General features: G+C 46.9%; 1 protein-coding gene and 1 non-coding gene across 3 annotated transcripts; both read right to left on the bottom strand.

The window, feature by feature from the left end:
• Positions 1 to 11948: 11948 nt before the first annotated feature.
• On the bottom strand, positions 11949 to 23303 carry LOC144104899 (achaete-scute homolog 2-like). 2 transcript variants are annotated; one of them, XM_077638133.1, is made up of 4 exons: positions 23139 to 23303; positions 16349 to 16658; positions 13772 to 13963; positions 11949 to 12710 (listed from the first exon to the last, which is right to left on the bottom strand). In XM_077638133.1, exons 1-4 carry the CDS (start codon positions 23246 to 23248, stop codon positions 12630 to 12632), a joined length of 693 nt encoding a protein of 230 aa, XP_077494259.1. In that variant the 5' UTR covers positions 23249 to 23303; the 3' UTR covers positions 11949 to 12629. The 2 variants fall into 2 exon arrangements, with proteins under 2 accessions (XP_077494259.1, XP_077494260.1); XM_077638134.1 differs by having other exon boundaries at positions 11967 to 12710; positions 16349 to 16655.
• TRNAT-GGU (transfer RNA threonine (anticodon GGU)) lies at positions 14947 to 15020 on the bottom strand. The gene has a single exon. It is a non-coding gene; the product is annotated as a tRNA-Thr (tRNA).
• Positions 23304 to 23926: the final 623 nt, after the last annotated feature.

Below are 23926 nucleotides of genomic sequence, written 5' to 3'. Positions count from 1 at the left end.
ATTACGTTAATAATTGCTTTCTTAGAAATTTCGCACAAGCAAATAAATCATATTACAAATTACTGCTCAAAAAGTAGACATTACAATTACTCCCCAAAAGTAATGAAAATTGCTTTTGAATTACTTCTTAGTTTCGACGCATAGAAAGTGGCGCATTGCGCATGGTTCGTGCAAATTTTTCAGATTTGTTTGTTTTCACCGCCACTGAGCTTCAAAGTGGGCGTCGGAAACTTTGCCTCCCTTTGAAGAGAGGTAGCCCTAGTACATCGAGCAGCCGCTTTGCTGACGTAGATGGTCAACTTAATCGCAAAATTTCATATAATTGCTCGCATCACTCTTCGATCGCAAGTTCATCGTTCAATGCGTAATATGGTCCTACGGTATTGATTCCGTAAAATTTATCGTACCCGGAAACAGCGGGAGTGCACAGATTGTTTCTTCACGCTCATCTTCCCGTAAATGCACCAGAAATGCAGCAAAATTGACTCGTTTAGAGACACGCTGGCGAAAGTAAATAGCATGTCGCGGTGACGCTGTCGCCTGTGTTGCCGTCGAGTTAAAAATAAGGTTTCAAATCCTGCCACAGAATCTAGTTTTCCCTCAAACTCACAACCAATTTTGTTAAATGTCATTTGAGACTTCCTGTCAGTGCGGCTACTTGACCATGTACATGAAGCAGTCTAGAGGGAAGTACTCGCACTCGCAGTGCGTCTGTGGGAAGGTGCAGCACGGCATGTCATGGTCGTGGCCTTGCGGTGCCTCGGTGTGTGCGACCGTACGCGGTGCTGCAAGATGCGTAGCAGTCGTATGTACACCAAGGCAACGCTGATGCCCGCGCGCACATCGTCTCTCGTCCCCGTGCGCCGCTTCGCTGGAGCGTTGGCTATTTATTGCTGGCTATTGCGTTTTTCTTGCTTTGCAGACGCTCATCCCCGCAAACGCGAGGCCAGAGTATGGCGGAACAAGGAGGAGCATGGACTGAATGCTCAGCAAAAGCAATTTAGCGAGTAGTAATTAATTACTTCTGCATTGAGATTATTGCTCCAAAGTAATTCATTACAATACCAAATCACCAGCCCAGAAAAGCAAAGAAATACGCCACAAATTATCGAGAGAACTAGTTTAGATAGTGTAAATTTATTAAAGCAATTTAATTACTCTAATGTCTGCTGGAAACCTTTTTATGAGATGCCCAAGTCGAACCATAAGTTTACAGCACCGCACCACGCACAAAGAAAACGTGAAGAAACATATAAATAGATCCGCACCCTCCTTTCCCTTCAAACGATTATCTTTAATTATCTTTATCAATTGCTCTTCGCCTGCTGGGGAAACCTGCGCAACACCCTGGCGATAAATTGACCCCTGGTAATGCCGTAAGGCTCAGCTGCAACGTGACCAGCGATATAGTTAAAACCATGAACGACGAGCGCTGGAATGTCTTGCAGGTTCAACGAAATAACAGGTTCCGTGTTGCCTGCTCCGGAAGGATACTGTAATTGGCGCCACTTTCTCATTCTCCACACATATGCTCCCTCGCCATAGACTCTGCTTGCCGCCGTATTTTTCGCGCTTTTCTTCGGTGGCAACACCTGACACTTTGTGCTTTCAATGGAGTTAATTAATCTTGCTGAAGTGTCAGACAGGAATCGGTGTTTTTTGCAGGTCTATGTAGGTTTGGTCGCTTTATGGCCTTGAAGCTAGTCGCCCGGTGGCATAGGTCAAACTGCCATGTTTGCAGAGCCTCCCTTACCAGACGGCGTGATCCACTCATAATAGACGTAATGAGATAAAATGATAGCCCATCTTCTTCACAGCTCCGGGTGTTGAGCAAATAGCTATATTTACAGAGCTTGCTTTTCGGGTCAAAGTGCTTCAACTGAAGTTCTCTATACCAAAGTATTGACAGCTTAATTCTAGGAACAGCATTTGTGACTTTAAATATTTGCGCGCCCAGGGGCTAAGCTACGGCTGCTGAATTTTTTCAAGAGCATATGAAGAACACTTAACATCTGAAAAAGATAAAAAAAAAATTGAAAATTAGTCTCTGACCTACATAGGTCTACTTAGCAATTTTTTTAATAGCCCCCTTTAATAAGACGCTGTGCCATTTCGGAACGCATCCATTTGGAACTTAAATTCTTTGTCGGTAGAAATTTCAATGCCTAAATTTGAGACGTCCTTGTAAGCTCTCTTATTTGCATTTTGATGCTGTGCTCTCAAAATATTTCCAGTGTTTGTAAACACGTGTAAGCGCTAAAAAAAGTTTTAGTCATAAACTTGGTCTTCCGGCTTTTGAATCCCCCATTCGGATTAGATTAAGGATTTAGAGGTGCCTGTATTAACCCATTCGGCCTTGGTGTCTTCACATGAGGACAAACTTTTGTTTAGGATTTATGTTGGTTAGGGAGGGACAGTGAGATATATGCTTGCAATTCCACCCTTGGAGGTGTTGGTGAGCGCTACCAAAATACGGAAAGGGACGAACACACAGGACAAAGCGCGTATTTTGGTAGCGCTCACCAATACCTCCAAGAATGCATTTCCAACTAGCCCCAGTTGTAGCTCTTTTGCAATTCCACAATGACAAAAAGCAGTGCGAATTGAACAAGACACAAATCCGAAGCGGAAACCTGCGCTGCTTTTCACCGTTATGAATCTGCTCCAAATAGCTCAATGCTACCGCTGCGGCAAGGTGGTGTTCGGCTGCTGACCCCAAAGACGCACGTTCTGTCCCGGCCGCTGCGGTCGCATTTCGATGGAGGCGAAATGCTAGAGGGCAGTGTATACCGCACGATGTTAGTGCACGTTAAAGAAGTACAAGAGGTCGAAGTTATCTGAACAACTCCACTACGACGTACCTCACAACCAGATTCGCTTTGGCACGTTAAATCTCATAAACCAACCGAAACCAACTAACACCAAGTTCTGCTTTCTACAGCTAATTTCTTGTACAATCGGCTCTTCTTTCTGAAACCAAGGCGTGTGGTCTTTTAGTCTTTCGTTTGTGTCGTGCCCAGTTTGCGCTATTTTCTACCGTTATGAACCTGCAACAACTAGCCCGAACTTGTTCTTTGCTGCAGTTGATTTTGTACAGTCAGCTCTTCGTTTTGGAAACAGTGCGCGTGGTCTCTTGCTCTTTCTTTAGAATCTTGCCCAGTTGGAGCTGTTGGTGATGATGTCGCTGTGTTCGTGACTCAGCGACATGTTGCAATGCGCAGATGACAATTTACCCTTAAGACTGTACTACCTCGATGGTAAGAAACGCGAACAACCGGGCGCCAACACGCTCCGCTGTTTCAATTTATTTTCGCCGCGCTTTTACTTCGGTGACAGCAAAAAGACCCTAGACTCGTCCGTGATGCATTCTAGGACGACTCTAATGTCTTTTTCGTGCCACTCAGGTAAAAGCGCAATGAAAATAAATTCCAACAGCGGGTTACACATTAAGCCGGAGACCTCCGCAAGTTTGTCCTCCCTCCTACTAGACCACCGCTTTCGCACAAAAACTCCTGCTTAAATCAACTTTCCAAAATTTTGGGGACGAGTTGGTTGACCAATCGACGGCAGGCACTCCGTGACTAGTAGCTGACAACTGTTCAACTTGAGCTGCCCAATCGCTGAATCATATGCGTCACCTCCACTGGCAACGAACGATATGTACAAGCTTGCACTGAAATAAACATAAACCATACAAAGAGCCGAAAGGGGTTGCGCTCACAATCCACGCATTTCTCTGACCCACACCCTCTCCCGATCGCTGCCCTTAGTTCACGGAAGATGGGCCTCGCCATCCTTTCCGAAATTAGGAAAGGGACCCAAACTCTACCTTGCTGGCGGGAGCTATTCAACAATGGCGCCCAGGCCCTCTGTTTGCTAAGCGCACGTCCCGGGGTCCCAGATAAAGTGCGGGAGGTGGGGTTGGGGCTCTACGACATAGGCGGCTTTCCTCCGGTATACCTTTCAACCCACCCTCCTGAGGGCGAGTCATTGTACCCGCGAAGACAGCTGCAGAAAAAGGAAACGCGGCTGCCGATCACTGTCCCCGCGTTCCTACGTTTCTGGGAAAAGCCCACATATTGAACTGCGCCACCTAGCCAGAACTTCTGCTTCGCTGCAATTAATTTCTTTTACAGTGGGCTCTTTGTTTTGCAATCCACACGTGTGGTTTACTCCTCTTTGTTATGTGCCGCGTAGAGTTTTGAGATTTTTTTCCACCTTTATGAATGTGCACCAACCAGCCGAACTTGTGTTTGCCGCAGTTCATTTATATTACAGTGCGGATATTCTGTTTGGGAACAGCACACGCTAGCTGTGTCTTTCGCTTTCTTTAGTGTCTTGTCCAGTTGGCGCAGTTTTTCACTGTGATGAATTTGCGCCGACAAGCCCAACATCATGCTTTGCTTCAGTTAATTTCTTGTACAGTAGGCTCTTCTTATTGAAACTGTACGTGTGCTCTCTTACTCCGCTTTTATAGTTTTACCCAGTTTGTGCTGTTTGAATCTGCACCAGTTAGCTCCAAGTTGAGCTTGGTTCTTGTGCATGCTCCTTGCTTGGGAGTCCTGATAAAATTGCCCTTTTTTTTAAAGTTTCGGTAAAGAGCATAACCGAACTAAATCTTTTTGCCCTTGTTCTTCAACAAAAGAGAGTGCACCATTCTTTTCATATCCTAAAGAGTGATGCCAAGGACAGGTCGTTAGAGTGCCGGACGAGTGAATAAGGAGAGGCCTGTTCATAAATACGGTTTTGCTTTTATTGAAATAATGATTAAAACTATGAAACAGGGCTTGCTCTGCCTTCAGCGCGAGTACACTAGACACCTTGACATCAGTAAGCAGTATTTAACAGAAGTTGCATCATGTGAGGATGGTCCCTACGGCACCCAGGGAAAAGGCCAAGTTTTTTTCAGTGGTGAACGATCAAGGACGTGTTACGAAGAAATCGGCAACTGGCTTTTTATGACCAGCAAGCAGAAACAGTGCAAGCTAGAGCTTGGAGGATCAATATAAGTTTAAAAAAAGGATTTAGTGATACGAGCTTGAGCAAACTAAAAACGCCTTCAAGGTTTTCCTTGCACGATAATTACTGCTCTAAGCTACAGTTATGGTCAGGATATTAAATATGTTATCTTTCTCGCAAAATAGCGTTTGTTCAATGAGAGCCATACTAAAAACCATATGCCGGGTCTGTTATGACCCCACGGTCGTATATTCAGCACTTGCGATACACTTTTGAAGCGAAAAGCTTCACTACGCCAGCTATTCGAACTGTCAGCGGGGCCGCAAGCTTGACCTTGAATGTAGCTAGAGGTCAAACCATGAGCATAACTGGTGGTAATCAGGCTCGACACGATGCATGGATGGATGAAGCTGAACCCTTTAAATCGGGCGGTGGTTCGAGTCATTTAGCCATGACTTGTGAAATTTTACTCGTCTTGACTTTAGCCACCAATCAGACAACCTTCGCTTGGTTACTTCTACCCGCTTAAAATGACGTCAGCTATAGCAGCGACACCAGCGGCTGTTACACCAACTATCCCGACTTTGACCTTGACCTTCGGTCAAGCGTCTGCCGGCATCGCATGCGCAAGTCACGGAAGTGGGTTCTGCATAAAACGCCGGTGCACTTTGATGCGTTCAGCGGAACGCTAGGTGTAATCGATGCGACGCCTGCCGTGGAGACCGCCGGTCGCTCCACCACAAACGTAGCCAGGGAGATGCAGCTTTTCGCTTTCGACCAGGGTTAACCAGGGGCCGTATTCCGAGTTTGTGCAATAATAAAAAGCGTCATTATCTGCCGCAGCGGCCGCACCTGATTGGTCGAAACGTCGCAAGCGGATGTGGGTTCGGTTGCGAATGTGAGCGGCGGCAGGATGTCGCTGCGTTGCGGTTGCCGCACGGAAACGTCCAGCGGCGCTCTTTGCCGACAAATGGGACGAGACCAATGAGAGAAGAAATATTCAGCCACAAGTTTAGTTGCCCATCGGATAACACTGTAAAGGGGTACTATGAAAGCTTCTTTATTTGCCAAATGGACTTCAACAAACAGAAACAATAGTTCACATACTCTTTTCCGCACCGTAAAGGCCGCAGGTGTACTTAAAGAAGAAAATATTGAACGCAACTACGCATGGCTTTGCAGTGACAGAAGGCGAGCTACGGCCGTCGATCACCTATGGTGAATAAAAGGCAGCTAGCTTGTTCACATAACACGGCGTTTTACATTTATCTTGAGGGTAAAAGTGAACGCAGAGGAAAATTTGTGGCATACTCTTACTCGCTGTACAATGCGCGCTCCGTACCCTGCTGAACCAAGACGTCGTGACGAATTGGCGTCTGCAACGTCGCTGAACATAAGTTGGCGTTGTTATCGGACGGCTGTGCATGTTATCGGACGACTGTGCAGACGGTAATTTACTTTTTTCATTCCTTTTATGCAGGTACTTCAAGAACAGCGTGATGCCGCTGATAGGCGTTTAATTTTTCTGCCGCCAATAAATAAAAGGGATGAGCTAAAGAAAATCTTACTGCTGTGTTTCTCTTCATAGATGCGTTCGGAGATTTCGCAGACGAAGTTTTCGTAGCTTTGCCATGGTACGAAGCGTAGGCATGCCCACACTGACGCCTGGAAACTAACTTACAAGCTAACTCGCCGGGTTCGAACCCGACCGCGGCGGCTGCGTTTTTATGGAGGAAAAACGCTAAGGCGCCCGTGTGCTGTGCGATGTCATCATCATCATCATCATCAGCCCTACTACACCCACTGCAGGGCAAAGGCCTCTCCCATGTCTCTCCAATTAACCCTATCCTTTGCCAGCTGCATCCACCCTTTGCCTGCAAACTTCTTAATCTCATCCGCCCATCTAACCTTCTGCCGCCCCCTGCTACGCTTACTTTCTCTTGGAACCCACTCCGTTACCCTTAAAGACCAGCGGTTATCTTGCCTTCGCATTACATGCCCTGCCCAAGCCCATTTCTTTCTCTTGATTTCGACTAGGATGTCATTAACCCGTGTTTGTTCCCTCACCCACTCTGCCTGCTTCCGATCTCTTAACGTTACACCTATCATTTTTCTTTCCATGGCTCGCTGCGTTGCCCTTAACTTAAGCTGAACTCTTTTCGTTAGCCTCCACGTTTCTGCCCCGTAGGTGAGTACCGGTAAGATTATGCTGTTGTACACTTTCCTCTTGAGGGAAATTGGTAAACTGCCACTCATGATCTGCGAGAATTTGCCATATGCGCTCCACCCCATTCTTATCCTTCTAGTTATCTTCCTCTCATGATCCGGATCAGCTGTCACTACCTGCCCTAAGTAGACGTATTCCGTCACCATTTCTAGGCTCTCGCTGCCAATTGTGAACTGTTGTTCCCTTGCTAGGCTGTTGAACATTACCTTGGTTTTCTGCATGTTAATTTTTAGACCCATCGATCTGCTCTGCCTGTCTAACTCGTTGATCATGATTTGCAGTTCACCTCCTGAGTGACTCAGCAAGGCAATGTCATCAGCAAATCTCAGATTATTTAGGTATTCTCCATTTATTCTTATTCCCAACTGTTCCCAATTAAGGCCTCGAAATACCTCCTGCAAACATGCGGTGAACAGCATTGGCGAGATCGTGTCTCCTTGCCTGACGCCCTTCCTTATTGGAATTTTATTGCTGACTTTATGGAGGACTATAGTAGCTGTGCAGTTGCTATATATATCTTCTAGTATTTTGACATAAGGCTCTTCTACCCCCTGATTACGCAATGCCTGTATGACTGCTGAGGTTTCCACTGAGTCGAATGCTTTCTCGTAATCAATGAAAGCTATATATAGAGGTTGGTTATATTCTGCGCATTTCTCTATCACCTGATTGATAGTGTGAATATGATCTATTGTAGAATATCCTTTACGAAAGCCTGCCTGATCATTTGGTTGATTAAAGTCTAACGTTGCCCTGACTCTATTAGCGATTACCTTAGTAAATACTTTGTAGGCAACGGATAGTAAGCTGATCGGCCTGTAATTTTTCAAGTCCTTGGCGTCTCCCTTCTTATGAATTAAGATAATGTTTGCATTCTTCCAAGCTTCTGGTACAGTCGAGGTCATAAGGCATTGCGTATACAGGGTGGCTAGTTTCTCTAGCACGATGTCCCCTCCATCCTTCAACAGATCTGCTGTTACCTGATCCTCCCCAGCTGCTTTTCCCCTTTTCATTGCTTCTAAGGCTTTCTTTACTTCATCTTTCGTTACTGGCGGGATGACGCATTGCTGTGCACTGCTGTCTTACTGCTGTCTTTCTCATTAGCGCTCTGATTACATTGGCTACTGTACAGGTCTGTGTAGAACTCTTCGGCTACGTTAACTATCTTATCCATATTGCTAATGACATTGCCCTGCTTGTCTCTTAAGTTATACATCTGGTTTTTACCTATGCCTAGTTTCCTCTTCACTGTTTTTAGGCTACCTCCGTTCTTTATAGCATGCTCGATTCTCTCCATATTAAACTTCCTTATGTCGGCTACCTTGCGCTTATTTATTAACTTTGATAGCTCCGTTAGTTCTATTCTATCGGTAGTGTTAGATGCCTTCATGTTATGGCGCTTCTTAATCAGATCTTTCGTCACCTGAGATAGCTTCCCGGTATCTTTTCGAACTGTCCTACCGCCTACTTCTACTGCGCACTCCGTAATTATTGATGTCAGGTTATCGTGCATTGAATGAACATCAAGATCATCTTCCTCAGTTAAAGCCGAGTATCTGTTTTGCAGCGCTATCCTAAACTCCTGTGCTTTCCCTCTTACGGCTAACTCGTTAATGGTCTTCTTCTTCGCTAGCTTCTTCCGTTCCCTCTTCAAGTCTAAGCTAATTCTAGACCTTACCATTCTATGGTCGCTGCAACGCACCCTTCCGAGTACGGCCACATCCTTAATGATGCCAGGTTTAGTGCATAGTATGAAGTCGATTTCATTTTTAATCTCACCATTGGGGCTCTTCCAGGTCCACTTCCTGTTTTCTCGTTTGCGGAAGAAGGTATTCATGATCCGTAAATTATTTCTATCCGCGAATTCGACTAATAACTCTCCCCTGCTATTTCTAGAGCCTATCCCATAGTCACCTACCGCGTGGTCGTCAGCCTGCTTCTTGCCCACCTTCGCATTGAAGTCACCCATCAGTACAGTGTACTGTGATTTTACTTTATTCATTGCTGATTCTACGTCCTCATAGAAGCTTTCAACGGCCTGGTCATCATGGCTGGATGTGGGTGCGTAGGCCTGTACCACTTTCAGCTTGTACCTCCTATTCAGCCTAATTACTATAGCTGCTACCCTCTCGTTAATACTGTAGAACTCTTCTACGTTGCCAGCTATATCCTTATTAATGAGGAAACCCACACCTAGTTCTCGTCTATCCTCTAACCCGCGATAGCACAGTATGTGTCCGTCCTTTAGTACTGTATACGCCTCACCTGTCCTCCTAACTTCGCTAAGCCCTATCACATCCCATTTAATTCCCGCTAGTTCCTCGAACAGCACTGCTAGGCTAGCCTCACTAGCTAAAGTTCTAGCGTTAAACGTTGCCAGGTTCAGATTCCAATGGCGGCCTGTCCGGAGCCAGAGATTCTTAGCACCCTCCGCTGCGTCACAGGTCTGACCGCCGCCGTGGTCAGTTGCTCTGCAGCCGCTGGGGACTGAGGGCCGAGGGTTAATTGGTTTGATCATAGAAGGTTGTGGCCAAGTACTACACCAGGGTGGCCAAATCCTGTTCTGGTGAGAGAGTGCGTTGTCGGTTCTGGTCACCGAGATAAGGCCGCACTCCAGGCCTGGTTATGCAATTCCATCGACACGCGGTTTTTTTTTTTAAACCCGGTGGAGAATTGCGCGGCACCAGGATTTGAACCCCGGTCCTCTTGCACGCGAGGCGGATGTTCTACGATGTCAGTGCACGTTAAAGATCCCCAGGTGGTCGAGGCGTCTCGTCTATCCCACGCACACTGGGCACCTGTCATCCTATTCATCATCATCATCGTCGAAATTATTCCGGAGCCCTCCACTACGGCACCTCCTTCTTCCTTTCTTCTTTCACTCCCTTCCTTATCCCTTCCCTTACGGCGCGGTTCAGGTGTACAACGATATATGAGACAGATACTGCGCCATTTCCTTTCCCCAAAAAACCAATTATTATTATTATTATGAACTCGCGAGCTCAATGCAGAGCCACACCACCGCGGCTATTGAGAACCGCAAGGTGCCCGTAGTGGAGGGCTCCGGAATAATTTCGACCACCTGGGGATCTTTAACGTGCACTGACATCGCACAGCACACGGGCGCCTTAGCGTTCTGCTTCCATAAAAACGCAGCCGCCGCGGTCGGGTTCGAACCAGGGAACTCCGGATCAGTAGCCGACCGGGCTAACCACTGAGCCAGCCACCGCGGCGAGTTAGCTTGCAAATTAGTTTTCGGGCGTCAGTGTGGGCATGCCTGCGCTTCGTACCATGGCGAACTTATGAAAACTTCGTCCACCTCTGGCATGTCAATCGCTGCTTCATCATGAACTAATCCCGCGCGCAACCTGTACAATTTCTTATTGTGTAAATAGTTTGTGTATATTACATCTCCCCCTGTCCACTCTTCCTGTCCCCTCACCTCTTTCATTTCATTTCTCTGTTCTGCCTGCTATACTTTATTTCCGCAGCTCAGGTGCTTCAGTATCGATGGCAGGTGCCGGGACTAGCAAAAATCGCATCCTTACTTTTTATTATCTCAATAAACCACTACTACTGCTATGTCAGACGCTTCGGTGTGGCAGCGCGTCGCTGGCGACAAACCGTCCGTGCTCATGAGTGGTTTCACGCTGGAAGACATTACACATGATCATGATGCAGAACGCGTCAACAGCTAATAAAGAGTTCTAGAATAGGAAATGCACGTTTGCGTGCAGTAAACGCAAGTATTTTTCGGGTCATTTTACTTTATGTTACATCCTTCTACATACGCAGACAACTCCGGTGATAGTGGCGCCATCCAGTTTGAATGACGAGAACAATTTCAACAACAAACCGGAGCTCGTTAGACCTAGAAGCTACTGAATCGTCCAGCGAAATAAGAAAAGAGGCCAAATTTATCGTCCATCCAATTTGTTATAGGGAAGATATGACTAAGCGAAAGTCCCGTACCCAGTTTATAGCCAGTTTACGTGCGAAAAATGCAGTAACATCGACGAGTTCACTTCGAAGCGAGAGGCTCCGCTTCAGAGCGCGTCTCCATGTTGGCTGTCCTTGAGCATCTGTTGCTAGAGGAGCGCACGCTATGTGTCTGACGTCACCGTCCGATTTCTTCGACCCTTTTCGCTGCATCCGAACCACCACATCCGCTTCCGGCGTTTCGACCAATCAGGTGCAGCTGCTGGGGCAGATTATGACGCTTTTTATTATGACACAAACTCGGAATACGGGCCCGGAGCTAACCCACCAGCATTTTTTTTTTCTACGTGACTGAAATGAAGTTAAATGAGCCAAGAAGAATTTCCAGAATTCTAGAAAAAATAAAAACTGGGGGCTGAAGAAAGCCCATGATTCGATATTCAAAAAAATATGATTTCTTGATTTATTCTACGGCAAGACACTTAAGTTTCTTGCCGCAGAACAATGGCGTATAATAGTGGCGTAAAATATGCAGTACATCAATGGTTCTCCTTCTCTTTAACCAGTCAAGGGCAATCGTGGAGTAAACATAAACCAGTGATTTTAAGTTCAATACACGCATAATGAAGAATTAACTTCGAATGGTATGCCGCCTAGCTTATCTATTTGAGGGTTTCTATTATAAACGCGGAGGCAAGACTATATAAATCGTCGCAAGGAGATTACTATAGCTGTGACGTGAACCACAATGAAAGACACTGCTGAAGGCCGTAAGGCCTGTTTCCCAACTCGCCGCAAGCAAGGATCCCAACAACAGGCTTTTGTATAACGTTTTATTGGATCTTGCAACTCTTATCAGAAGAAAAAAAAAACGGAAGGGTATGTACAACACAATAAAATGAAACAAATGTAGAGCGAACTTGAACAGAAAAAAAAAAAAAACTGACGGGACTAGGACAACTCTGTAATGCCTTTCTGACAGGAACATTTCTGAGTAGAACCATAAACAATCGCGTCTGCAGAACATACAAGCAAAGAATTAAAATATAAAAGAAAAGAGAATCAAAGTTCTGAACGGCACCTGGGACCATTGGCGAAAAGCGCCTCCTCAAAGTACAATCCCTGAAGGCTGGCAGCACAGTCATGCTTCACAGATACTACCGTTTATCGTCCCATACTGAGGTTTAGACATGACTTAGGTAAAAAGCAACGATGCAGAAAACGAGTATCGTTACAAGTTCTTTCCTAACAACAAAACAAAATGCCACAAGCTGGGATAACTTGCACAACCAGTCTTAATACTGCTCGATGTCCTTTGTGTGTTCTTCTTCAACACAGTCGCTTATATACTTCGTGCTAGAACACACACGCATGCACACTTATTTTATTAACAGCTTTTGAGAATAGAAAACTTCACAAAGTGCGTGTCGCTACATCATGTTGTGCGCCGAGGTATCTTTGCGCCACCGGGCTGGCTGGGCTTTCAAAGGCCCTTTACAGGAAGTCAGCTGGCAAATGCGACGCCGTAATCTTCGTAAAAGTCGAGGTAAGCAGGTGGATAGCTCTCTCCGGCACACGCAGATGCCTGTGGAAGAGGAAACACAGAACGATATGTCCGTAGGAACATAATGCATCAGCTTGCTTCGCGAGATCTCTTGTTTTTGCTTACATGAACGCTGCGACACCCTTCCACTTTTCATAATCATTTTTACTTAGTGGTGAGGCAAGTACAAATGCGCTAGAAACCTTTCACATCGATTCGCACAGAGCCAAATCACTAGAGAAAATCTGAAAACATAAAAAATGAGACCGCGTTTTAGCTTTGTGAGCAGAGTAGACTTAAGGCCAGTTCCTTTCTTTACCATTCGATCAGAGGACTTTTTGCACGCAGAGGCCCAGTGCAGCCCTGAACTAACAAGTTCGCGTTATTTCGCATTCAGAGCGGTTCGAATTCAGTACTGCGGTCGAAGTAGCTAATTTTTCAAAGAAAATCAAGTTGAGCTGTAGTTAGGTTGAAGTCGCTGAGACTAACAACGAACAGAGGTGCTCATTGCCCATGATTCATTCTAGATCATCTCTGTTCATATCGTCTTGTTCTCGCCCAACTTTACATCCTATTTGAGCAGCGTACACAAAATTAAGAGAAAAAAATAAGTGCCTAGAGCTGCTGTGACACCAGGTGCACCTTGCCAGCAAGCATGCTTCGTTCGAGAAGCTTAATAATAAAAAGTACACTTTAGCTTCAATAATAACTCAAAGATCTTTAACTCTAATTGCACTTTAGTTCCGCGTTCTAGGGTTTGAGTGGCTGCGTTACATTCTGGCAGTTTATGATTTGAAATTTAAAACGATCCGTCCTCTTCTTTTGCTCCAGTGTCTGTATCATCGACCGAAACATAAGCGTACATTCATGTCCCTGTCATATGCTGGCAGTATGCGACAGTCGCAGGTTCGGCTCATTCTTTTCGAGTGCCTAAAGGAGCCGGTGAGTAAGCGCAGAGGTTGCTCCGTCTACGACTTGACAGGACATTTGTCAAACAAACAAACAAACAAACAAACAAACAAACAAACAAACAAACAAATAAATTCTACCAGGAATGAATTGTTCTCGGCGAAAGCAACGCCGAAACATCGAAGTATGCTCACGTTTTCTAATGTAATCCACCGCTGACTAGCATCGTTCTCCTTGTCGCAGACAGGCGCTGACGCTTCCTGGTACACGGTGCTGGATGCACACATGCCTTCGGGCGCAGAAGGCGGCGTCAGGGAATTGTCTGCCTCTTCTACAAGTTTTTGAAGTGCCTGGATGTACTCAATGGCTTTGTGAAGAGTCTTGACCTGATGGAATACACATATTTAATTATCGTGCGTACTTCATGTAAGCAGCTACTGTGCGCTCGGCACAACTAAACACAGTTGAAAATGCGCACTAATCGTGCAAGGATACCAAAGACCGCAGCACGGCTAAAGGCCTTAACTGATGGAACCAAGAAATGAGCTCCTGAACGTAAGGGTGCTCGCAAAGAATCAGTGCATCATACTCATAGCAAAACCGAAGCATGTGTAATACTAGAGTCGTTCTTATACAACGCAATATGGTGCCTTGCTCGTCGTAGCATAGCGAGTCGCTTTGGGCGCGCCCCTTTTTGGGAGCGCTCATTGGCGACCGTCGCTAAATGGGACGAGAGCCACGCTAACAGATTTTGCGACTTCTGTAAACAGGACATAAAAATTCTCTTATTTCAAGGATTAGCGCAAGGAGTCTCGCAGCTATTTTAAGCTCTCCAGCCTTCGTTTTCACGGCTAGAAGTTACCTAATCTTTTCACAGACAGTCAACTACGTGCACATTGCCTTTTACACTCGGTTAGCATTTAACAACCTTGTCTGCTCACCACAATACATTCATTATCTGCTGATTTCGTTTGTCAGTTTTCCCTTTTCCCGCTTCCACATATCGGAACCATCCTTCTGTGCCTGCCGCAGTGGCTCAGCATGCTTATGGCTTGAGTGAGCGGGTTTGATTGACTGCGTCCGCGGTTTGCGACAACGCCCGCATTTCAATAGTGGAGAAATGCGAAATGCCTGTGAACTGGAACTTTCGGTGCATGTGAAAGAAAGCTGGGCATTTTAAGGCCGTTCAGAGCAAACCACTTCAACGTGCCTTAAAAACACCAGCTTTGCTTAGGCAGAAAAAGCATTTATAGTTGGAAATCCAATAACAAGGGAGTAATTGCTCATTGACATCCCCCGAGCGCAGCCATATGGCTACAAAGGAAAGCTATACAGCTTTCTCAGAAACTTCGTAGTTAAAGAAAAATTCGTCCTGGTCCGGGGTTCGAACCCGGGGCCACCGCTTCACCGGAGCAGTCGCCCTACCAACTGAGCTAACCGGGACGGCAAGCTTATTGTAGGACGAGAGCGAATTGATCAATAACTCGAAGTGGGAACAGTGTTGGTCCCGGTTAGCTCAGTTGGTAGAGCGACTGCTCAGGTGAAGCGGAGGTCCCGGGTTCGAACCCCGGAGCAGGACGAATTTTTCTTTAACTACGAAGTTTCTGAGAAAGCTGTGTAGCTTTCCTTTGTGCCGTATGGCTGAGCTTGGATGGATAACAATGAGCAATTACTCCCTTATTTCAAATCTACTCCACCTTGGGGGATTCCCTAAAACATTTGACCGAAATCCAATCCACAGCAGTTTCGCTGCACTCTATTTGGCCGCAAAGCTGCCGACACTGGCTTGTGGCCTGGGCACAGATTAATGTGTTTCACGCGTTCATTAAATTCGGCCTTGATAATGTACAACATGTAGTGCCTTGAGCATCTCGTACAGTGCAGGCAGCACAAATGTAAAGTTATCAGCAATGATTAACCCTCGTTTTTATGAGGGTACTGTTAATTTTCGCTTCTTGCAAATGATTGGTTTACGGTTTATGGGGATTTAACGTCCCAAGCGACTCAGACTACGAGGAGCGCCGTAGTGAAAGGCTGCGGAAATTTCGACCACCTGGGGTTCTTTAACGTGCACTCACATCGCACAGCACACGGGCCTCTAGAGTTTCGCCTCCATCGAAATTCGACCACTGCGGCCGGGATCGAACCCGCGTCTTTCGGGTCAGCAGCCGGGCGCCATAACCAGTGAGGCACCGCGGCGGCCGCTTCTTGCAAAAGAATACACCATTTTTCAGCTTCCCATAAAACACATATCGCAAATTATTTCTCAAAGCAAAGCGACCTGCCTGAGATGCTGATTTGTACTGTGAGAACCCTCAGTGCAAAGCCAGACGCGACCACCGAAGAAACGCAAAGGCTCCAATTTGCATCAGGCAAAACGAGCTGGCGCTGAAAATTATTTTATTTTTGCTGCGTGACTATAGGATGTGCCTGAGTATACCATCTTGCAGCGCTAAACGCGCACATTGCGAAAGCTGCTTGTTATGTTGTGGACGACACGGATTTGTAATCAATCCTGATCTAATCAGGAAAGTTTATCAACCAAATTTGGCATTGAAAAAAATGTCCGTTGGTTTGGGTAATGAGCTAGGCCAAATGCAGATATGTGGGCTAGCATGACGTCAACTGTCGGTTGGAGGTACGCCTTATTATTATTTATCTGTGACGCTAAAGTTGCACCACGGCATTCTCACCGCATGCTGGTCGGCTGAGCTTGCAGATATTTTTCCAGCATACTGCCTCGGCAGCGCAGGCATAAGGGACAGACGTACCTTCGACAGTCTCTTGGCTCTGTTTTCCACGGGCACGCACTTTCGTAGCCGGCAGAAGGCGTTGTTCACCGCTTGCACCCTGCGCCGCTCGCGGGCGTTTCTCCTGGCCACAAGGTGCGGCGGCTTCTCGCGGTGGGGAACGTGCTTGTACGCTGACCTGGGAGACGTCTCTGTCGTCGAGGACGACGTCACCGTGGTGCAGGCATCCACTTCCTTAGCAGCACTCGGGGAGCACATTCCATCCGACTCGCGGCTGGACGAGTCGTCCGGCGTCTCTGGAGAGCACGGTCGACAGCCAAAGCCAAGGCTACTGCGAAGAGAGGTTTTGTGCTTTGATGTTCGATGCGCTTTTCTACTGGAAAAAGACCTTGAAAAGCGCCCTTAAAATAAAAGGACGACAGAGTAAGAGAGACATACGAAGCGCTTCATATGTCTCTCTTACTCTGTCGTCCTTGTCGTGTTTGAGCGCTTTTCACTGTCAGAGTGGAAAACCAACTCGCCCACTCGTTGCCATTATTAAAAAAGACCCACACCAGACTGCGAAAGACTCCAGTGTGCAATGCGATGTATACACCCAAATTCACAAACTGCTAACAAAAAAAAAAAAGAAACCAAAGTGACCACCAGTAGACTTCAAACCAATACGATCAATTATCCTTTCATCATTAAATGAATAAAATTACGTCATGAATAAGACGTACTACACCCTTTACGAGAGCAACTGCCAATTTCGCTATGAAATAGCAAAGTTAAAGCACATGGTATGGGCACGCAAAAAAGATACAAACGTAGCTCAAATACAAAACCCTACGCCTGAGCTGTGGGATGTCGAGTTGTCGAACTCGGGCTCTCAGCAACAGCAGACGGAAAGAGTCAGGCCAGCAGCTGCGTCCAATCGAATTATTGATACACGGATTTCAGCCTCATTTTTAAGACTTCTTTTCAATAATGATTAATTAGCTATGTGCCATAAAACCCAACACAACACATTCATTTGGCGCACGCCAAACAACTCCAATGGCGCAAATTAATGCGGAGCCTCGTGGTGCGACTCGCTCCTTGTCCCTCCTTTCGCCTCGATCCATGAATGTTACTGCGTCTCTCCGTTCTTCATAACCTTCCCGCCATCGACACTAATAGCTAAGAGCTACCAAGGAACAACTCCCCAGTACTGCGAGTAACGTTACCACGCATGATGCCTGTGGTTTAGCTCTGGTTAAACGTGGAGTGACGCGAGAGCTACATCTGGCCGAGTGGAACTCGCTCACTCGAATTGCAAAGTCAGTCTTTAGCCGCTCCGTTTCGCTGGGCGTTCCTTCTTAATATTCGTCCCTTGACGTGGATACACTCTCTCCCCCCTCCACCCCCACTCGACACGGCGCATGCGCACAGCTGTTGCAGCTCGGTTTCGCTAGTGTTCCTGTATATACTCCCGCAGGGAGCGTATACGAGCAGGAACACTAGGTTTCGCCGGCGCGCCGCGCCGCCGGCAGCAGCGGCTGCTCCGCACCACGTGACTAACCACGTGACCAAGGCCACGGTGCCGCCACGGAGCTCAAGGGGTGCCACGCTGAAGGCTCCAATAGCTGGCGTAGTGTAGCTCTCGCTACAAAAATACCTGTACCTTTTCAATAAAATTCTGAACACTTTTCCAAGATTGCATGTCGCTTTTAACGCGATTGCGTTAAAGGCCCCGTTGTTCAGAAAATCCGGCGTCGGCGTCGTTGTGAGCGAAAAATCACGAGCATGACTCTGGCAGGTGGCGCCCAGAGAGCAACCTAGGCGGCGGGAGGGCCACTTAGGTCACGCGAGCTTGCGGTCACAACTTGCCCGCCGGATAGTATAATGTTCGGGAAGAGCAACCTTGGCCGCACAAGCCATCGCAGGGCAGCGGCGTATCGCTTAACAACTTTACCACTGCGCCAGGAGAGGCATGAGGACTCGCAGGAATCGATGAATGTTAAGTGGAGAATGACCTTCTGCATATATGGCAATTAACGCACTATACGATGTCGCGTCATACTCTTGTCCCTTCCAATTTTTTTTTTGTAAACTTAGTTTACTTCTTTCTCTCATCTGAGTACTGCATTCTTTACGTTACTAAGCCCTACTTTGCAAAACTTCTTTTACGCTGGCAATGTACAGCTCGTTTTTCATTAATTTGTTACTTTTAAAGAGTTATACGGCTTATCAACGCGACAACGCGATGTCGCCCAAAAAGTGGCGCGCCGTTAATGAACTCGCGATCCGTCGAGACAGTTTGATGTAATCAAAGGCAGGAAAATACAAAATGCTAACCAGTAATGGCTGAAATTATAATAGAAATAGAAAAGAATTGAACTAGAATTAGAACAGAATTGAATTATAATTGAAAAGGAATAGGCCAGCAATGTTTTCGCATTATTCGCACGTTAAGTTCCTGAAGTAATTTTTTCTTGTTGGTGCTGCAGCAATAGCTGGCAATGAACTCCAATTAAGTCTGGCCTGTTGGCTTGCATTTCTTGTGAACAACGCTAGTATTCATCTCGACATCTTCAGTTTCAACACACTCAGCAGCCGAAGCGAAGCTGCGCTCCTACGTAAAAAGGATGGCAAAAGTTTTAAAAATGTTGTTTCAAGCACATAAGTACTTGCATACAAACAGTACGCCGCCAGTCTTCATAAGGCCAGCCACGCGCGTATCCGCATGTCGACCTTGAAGTTTTGTTGCTGCTTTCAGCACTCTGGATGGCAGGCTATTTTCAGTGTCTACACGGGCAGAATACACACTGCTAGGTTTGCACTTTTGCGAATGTTGAGTATTGCATTTATTCATTCACATGAAGAAAATAATGTTACCGGGAATTATAATAAACACACCACAGGCAGCTAAGCAAGCATCATAAATTCGTTGCGGTATGTTTATAAATCCTCGCTTCACGCTAAACACGCTGAAGGTTAGGGTACTTATTTCAAAAGCAGTTTGGACGAGAAGAACATAGATGATCAGGGACTCTTTTTTTTCACGGCGAGAAATTTTTTAAGTGACTAGAGACGTCTAGGTGTTACTTAATTCCACATTAATGCCACAATTTCCTTTGTAGCCGTATGGCTGCACTTGGTTGGATGCTAGTGAGTAATTACTCCCTTATTACAAATCTACTCCGCCTTGGGGGATTCCCCTAAACATTTGACCAATCTATGACAGCGCGCAATTGTTTGACAAGCGGTAAAGCTCAAGAGGGTGCCGACAGGCGGAGTGCCATTTCTTGACAGATGGGCAATTTTTGACGTGTCTGTTCGTTTGGCTAGTTTAACTTATCTCTGTCTAGTGAAAGTGGCGTGTTAATGAGGAGCCTAGTGGAATTACTGCGAACAGTGTTGCTAGAGTCCGGGCCATGCACGTCCGAAGCAGCGCTACAACTGCGAAACATTCTGCTTGGGTTTGTGCTGCGAGCGCATGACAGCATTTGCTTGGGCGTTCTGTTATGACGCTTTGTCTTTCTGTTGAAACAGCGCCTGTGAAGCTTCAGCAGTTCGCGGGATACAACCGCGGTGAGTTCCTGCATGAATTTGGGCAATTAATCAGGCGCTGTCTTTCCACGGCCCGCGCGACTGAGATGAAAAGCTGGAAGTCGTCCACGTTCTTGCCGGCTTGTTTTGCTGTCCAGTTGCGGCACAAGGCCGCCCAGCAGAACAGGCGGCGCAGTTTTATCCGGGCGCAAATGAATACTACTGGAAACGTCCTGCACACAGAGCGTACCACAAAGAAAAGTGGACGCACTTAACAACGTGCAAAGACGTCACGGATCACTAACGATCGATAGGCGGGGTATACCTCACAGCGCACTTGACATGCGTGAAGCGATCCCAGCCGTGGCGCGCCTTCAGTGAACACCTCATGCACATGCAAAATATGAGCTGACAATGGTATGCAAATGAGCCACACTGTCATCAAAATGCTCACTGCAGCTAACAATTCGGGCCGTTTGCAGCTGACGTTGTTAAATGGCTTCTAGCGGCCAAACCTCGCAGTCCTCGATGAAGATTAAGCATGAGGCTCGCCCTTTTCGCGGTAATCCTAACCTCTTCTCAAGCCTCTACAGCGGTGAAGGCAGCAGCGTTGTGTCTGAACAATGAGCCGCTTAAAAATGCGCATGCCTTTGGAACGGTACACACTGAAGCGTTGAAGTATACGCAGCGGACACTTTACACTGTCTTGCGACAAGCTGCTAGCCAACACGGAATCGGGTTCTTTAAACGGTGAAAAGCAGACTTGATCACTAAAACAGACACAGCACATGTTTTCCCAGCTCATGTTGTTGTCAGCCTGCTGCTTAGTTATAATCCCGAAGGAACGCAAATGTCGAGCGCAAGACAATGTCTTAAGCAGTACGTAGGCGTGGGGCGCCGCAGGAAGTACTCAAGCTCCTTAGGCCCGTTTCACATGCTGCGAATTTCACCGTCCTACACTGTGAATGTTCGATCAGTGGCTGGAGAGGGCCGCCGCTCTTGCCGCAGACGGCTTGTGAACGATTTCCGTCCGGTTGGTATTCATTCACAGCGTCGGTGTGTTCACTCTACGACTGACCAATAGGGAGCATCCACTGTTTGGCTCCCCGTCAGACTTGGCTTTGGCCAGCATGTACTTTTCGAATAATTCACAACTGTTTACTTTCGTAAAAAGATACGAAATGTTACCTTGTATCTAAAAGTGCGCGTGATTACAACAACACAAACACATTCCATGTTGCATTACTGCCGCGTTTATTCACAGGTTGGATAAGCAGACATCTAGCAACCCCGTTGTCACAACCGAACGAATTCGCAGGCTATGCGTTGCATGTGAAAGGACTGAGCGGCAATCACATTGCGGCGTCAGCGGCGGCACCGAATTCGCAGTGTCGGTGCGGCAAAATTCGCAGCATGTGAAACGGGCCTTAGCCTTCACTGCACCTTGACGTTCAAAAACTGAAGAAAAAAAATCATCAGATGAACAGCCATCTTGAGCACACACCGACCGTGAGGGGAGGAAATCCTCTCCAAAAATTCCTTCTGAGGTTACTGCTCCCGTATACTGATCTCCTCCTCACGTTTCAGTCGAATGCGCTCGAAAGAGAAACAGTACCTCCTTGGAAGGACGAAGCGTAAATAGTTACTTTAAGCCAAACGACTGTGTCAATACTGACTTCTGTTCCTTTGACACGTTTCTGCGGAAGCCATTTTACAATCATCGCATGGTACCAATGACGTTACCGTGTGACTGTATCGAAAATGGTGCACCACGAAAACAAGCTTGTTCGCAAAGTGAGACGAAGTGTGCAACGTGCATACACATGTTTCCTATACACCTTATACGCTTATGTCACGATATATCTGCTAATTTGCCACGAACATGCGTTGAATTTAGTGTGAAAGCAGATGTGTAGTTGGCATAAATTTCTTGCAGAATTATTTTAACCCTTAGCATGCAATCTTTTGGCACGAGCTGCTCGCGCGTGTCACAGCAAATATGCCGCACGCACATCTGGTGCCTGCAAATAATGCTATAGCAGTTTCCCATTTAGATACGAGAGGTAGGAAGGGCTGCTCAAGAAACAAAAGTTTTTGAATCAATGCTTCTTTGTCGCTAGTGCCACACGCGGGCACTTGAAAATCAGGAAAAACGTTCTGGGTGCTTGATACACCTGTGTCGCCCTCTTACGTGACAATTATTCCCAAGTGTTTATCACCTTATCTGGCGATCCTTTGGAGCTTCGGACTATCACTACTAACACGTGCTACTTCCTGTCTCCCTCCCACTCGGCTACTTATAAATACGCTCTACACCTGTGAACAAACGTTCCATTTTTTGTTCTACTGACTACACTGCTGCTTCCCTGGTCTGCCGTTACTGCGAACGTTCTGGGTGCTTGATACACCTGTGTCGTCCTCTTACGTGACAATTATTCGCAAGTGTTTATCACCTTATCTGGCACCTTTTATCACCTTATCTGGCGATCCTTCAGAGCTTTGGACTATCACTACTAACACGTGCTACTTCCTGTCTCCCTCCCACTCGGCTACTTATAAATACGCTCTACACCTGTGAACAAACGTTCCATTTTTTGTTCTACTGACTACGCTGCTGCTTCCCTGGTCTGCCGTTACTGCGAGCACGCCATGGCTATGCTACAGTAAGGAGGACTTAGCTCCAATTGTCGAAATACATTCATAGTGCACATTGGGAGGCCAACGTGCTCTACAGATTCGTTCATAGCGTAGTGGCATCTTAGCTTCCATGAAATATAGGTAAAGTGTAAATAATGCTTCCTTTCTGAGCATGCTGAAGTTTCTATAATACCCCAAACCCTGAGGAACCGGCGAAAAATATGGCTACCTATATGGCTCGGACGTTCTTTCATTTCGCGCCGCTCTGGCACCTTAGTTATCAATAAAACTCTTCAAAGAAGAGGGCCATCGTTCCTCAAAATTGCATGAAGTTAACCTGCGTAGCAATCTCATTAATACATACATCCCTGTAAAACCAATTATGAAATACTGTTACCCCATAAGAGTTGATCACGAAAAAGTAGTTACTCGGGCTTCTGCTACATTTCTTGAAAACTAGCCGAATACTAGAGGTGATTTCGGCCGCGTAGTTGCTGCTGTTGGTCAGCTTAGATAAGCGGCAGCCTGAGCCATTAGACACCAACTATCATTGTCTAGGTTTTGGCACGTGATTGGCGATAGCGCCAGATATGTCACCTCCACACGACACAACGCGTGGTGAAATTGTCCCTGTGACGTCACAGACACGCCTCACACTCACCTCCGGCACAGACCCGGCAGCGTGGTGGTGGTAGTCCAAGCGGCGCGGCTGAAAAAGGCCACCGACGTCAGGTCGTCGCTGGACGGCGGGCTAGGCAGTGCGCTCGCCATCCGCGCTGCGAGGGGTGCAAGACACCGTCTGAGTGCCGCCGCACGCTCCAGCGGCGGGCGAGGGTCCCGTTTAGGGAAAGGCGAAACCAGAAGGCGGGGCTCCGTGACGTCAAAGCTCCCCCTCCCACCTCGCCGGCCCCCTCCGTCGCACAGCCCCCCAACTGGAACCGCGCCGCACGAGCGGGGCACGCGACATGGAGAACCGCTATAAGCGGTTGGATGGGAGAATTAGCCTCAGGCGGGCAGTCTGGCTGGCGGCTTTGTTTGATTCTGCTGCTGCTGCTGCTGCAATGGCCGTTTCGAGCAGCTCCTTCTTTCCTACTTTTTTTTTTGTTCTTCCTTTCACGCGGTTTTTTTCCCTCTGTCTTTTGCTCTACTTTTAGTATCTTTCATTCCTTTTAGCGCGGCTTTAGTTCGCACTATTCGCACTGCGGCCGCTTAAGGGCCAGACATTCGTGTGCCTGTAGTTTTTGTTTTCATTTTCTGGCTTTCTGCCTTTCATTCATTTTTTTTTATTTCGTCCTCGTCGTCCTTACCTTCCCCCTATTTTTTTTTTTTTGCTTCTGCAAAACACGTCCGTCTTCTGCCTACAATACGGCGGTACAGGGCGGAGCAATCATACGATCGTTCCTTCAACCGTTCCTTGTTTGCTGCTTGTGTCGCCCCTCGACGCAGAAG

Source organism: Amblyomma americanum, chromosome 9 (genome assembly GCF_052857255.1).
Source record: "Amblyomma americanum isolate KBUSLIRL-KWMA chromosome 9, ASM5285725v1, whole genome shotgun sequence".
NCBI classification, from domain to species: domain Eukaryota; kingdom Metazoa; phylum Arthropoda; class Arachnida; order Ixodida; family Ixodidae; genus Amblyomma; species Amblyomma americanum.
Note: the sequence above shows the minus strand (reverse complement) of the source record. Positions and strands in the feature narration are given on the sequence as shown.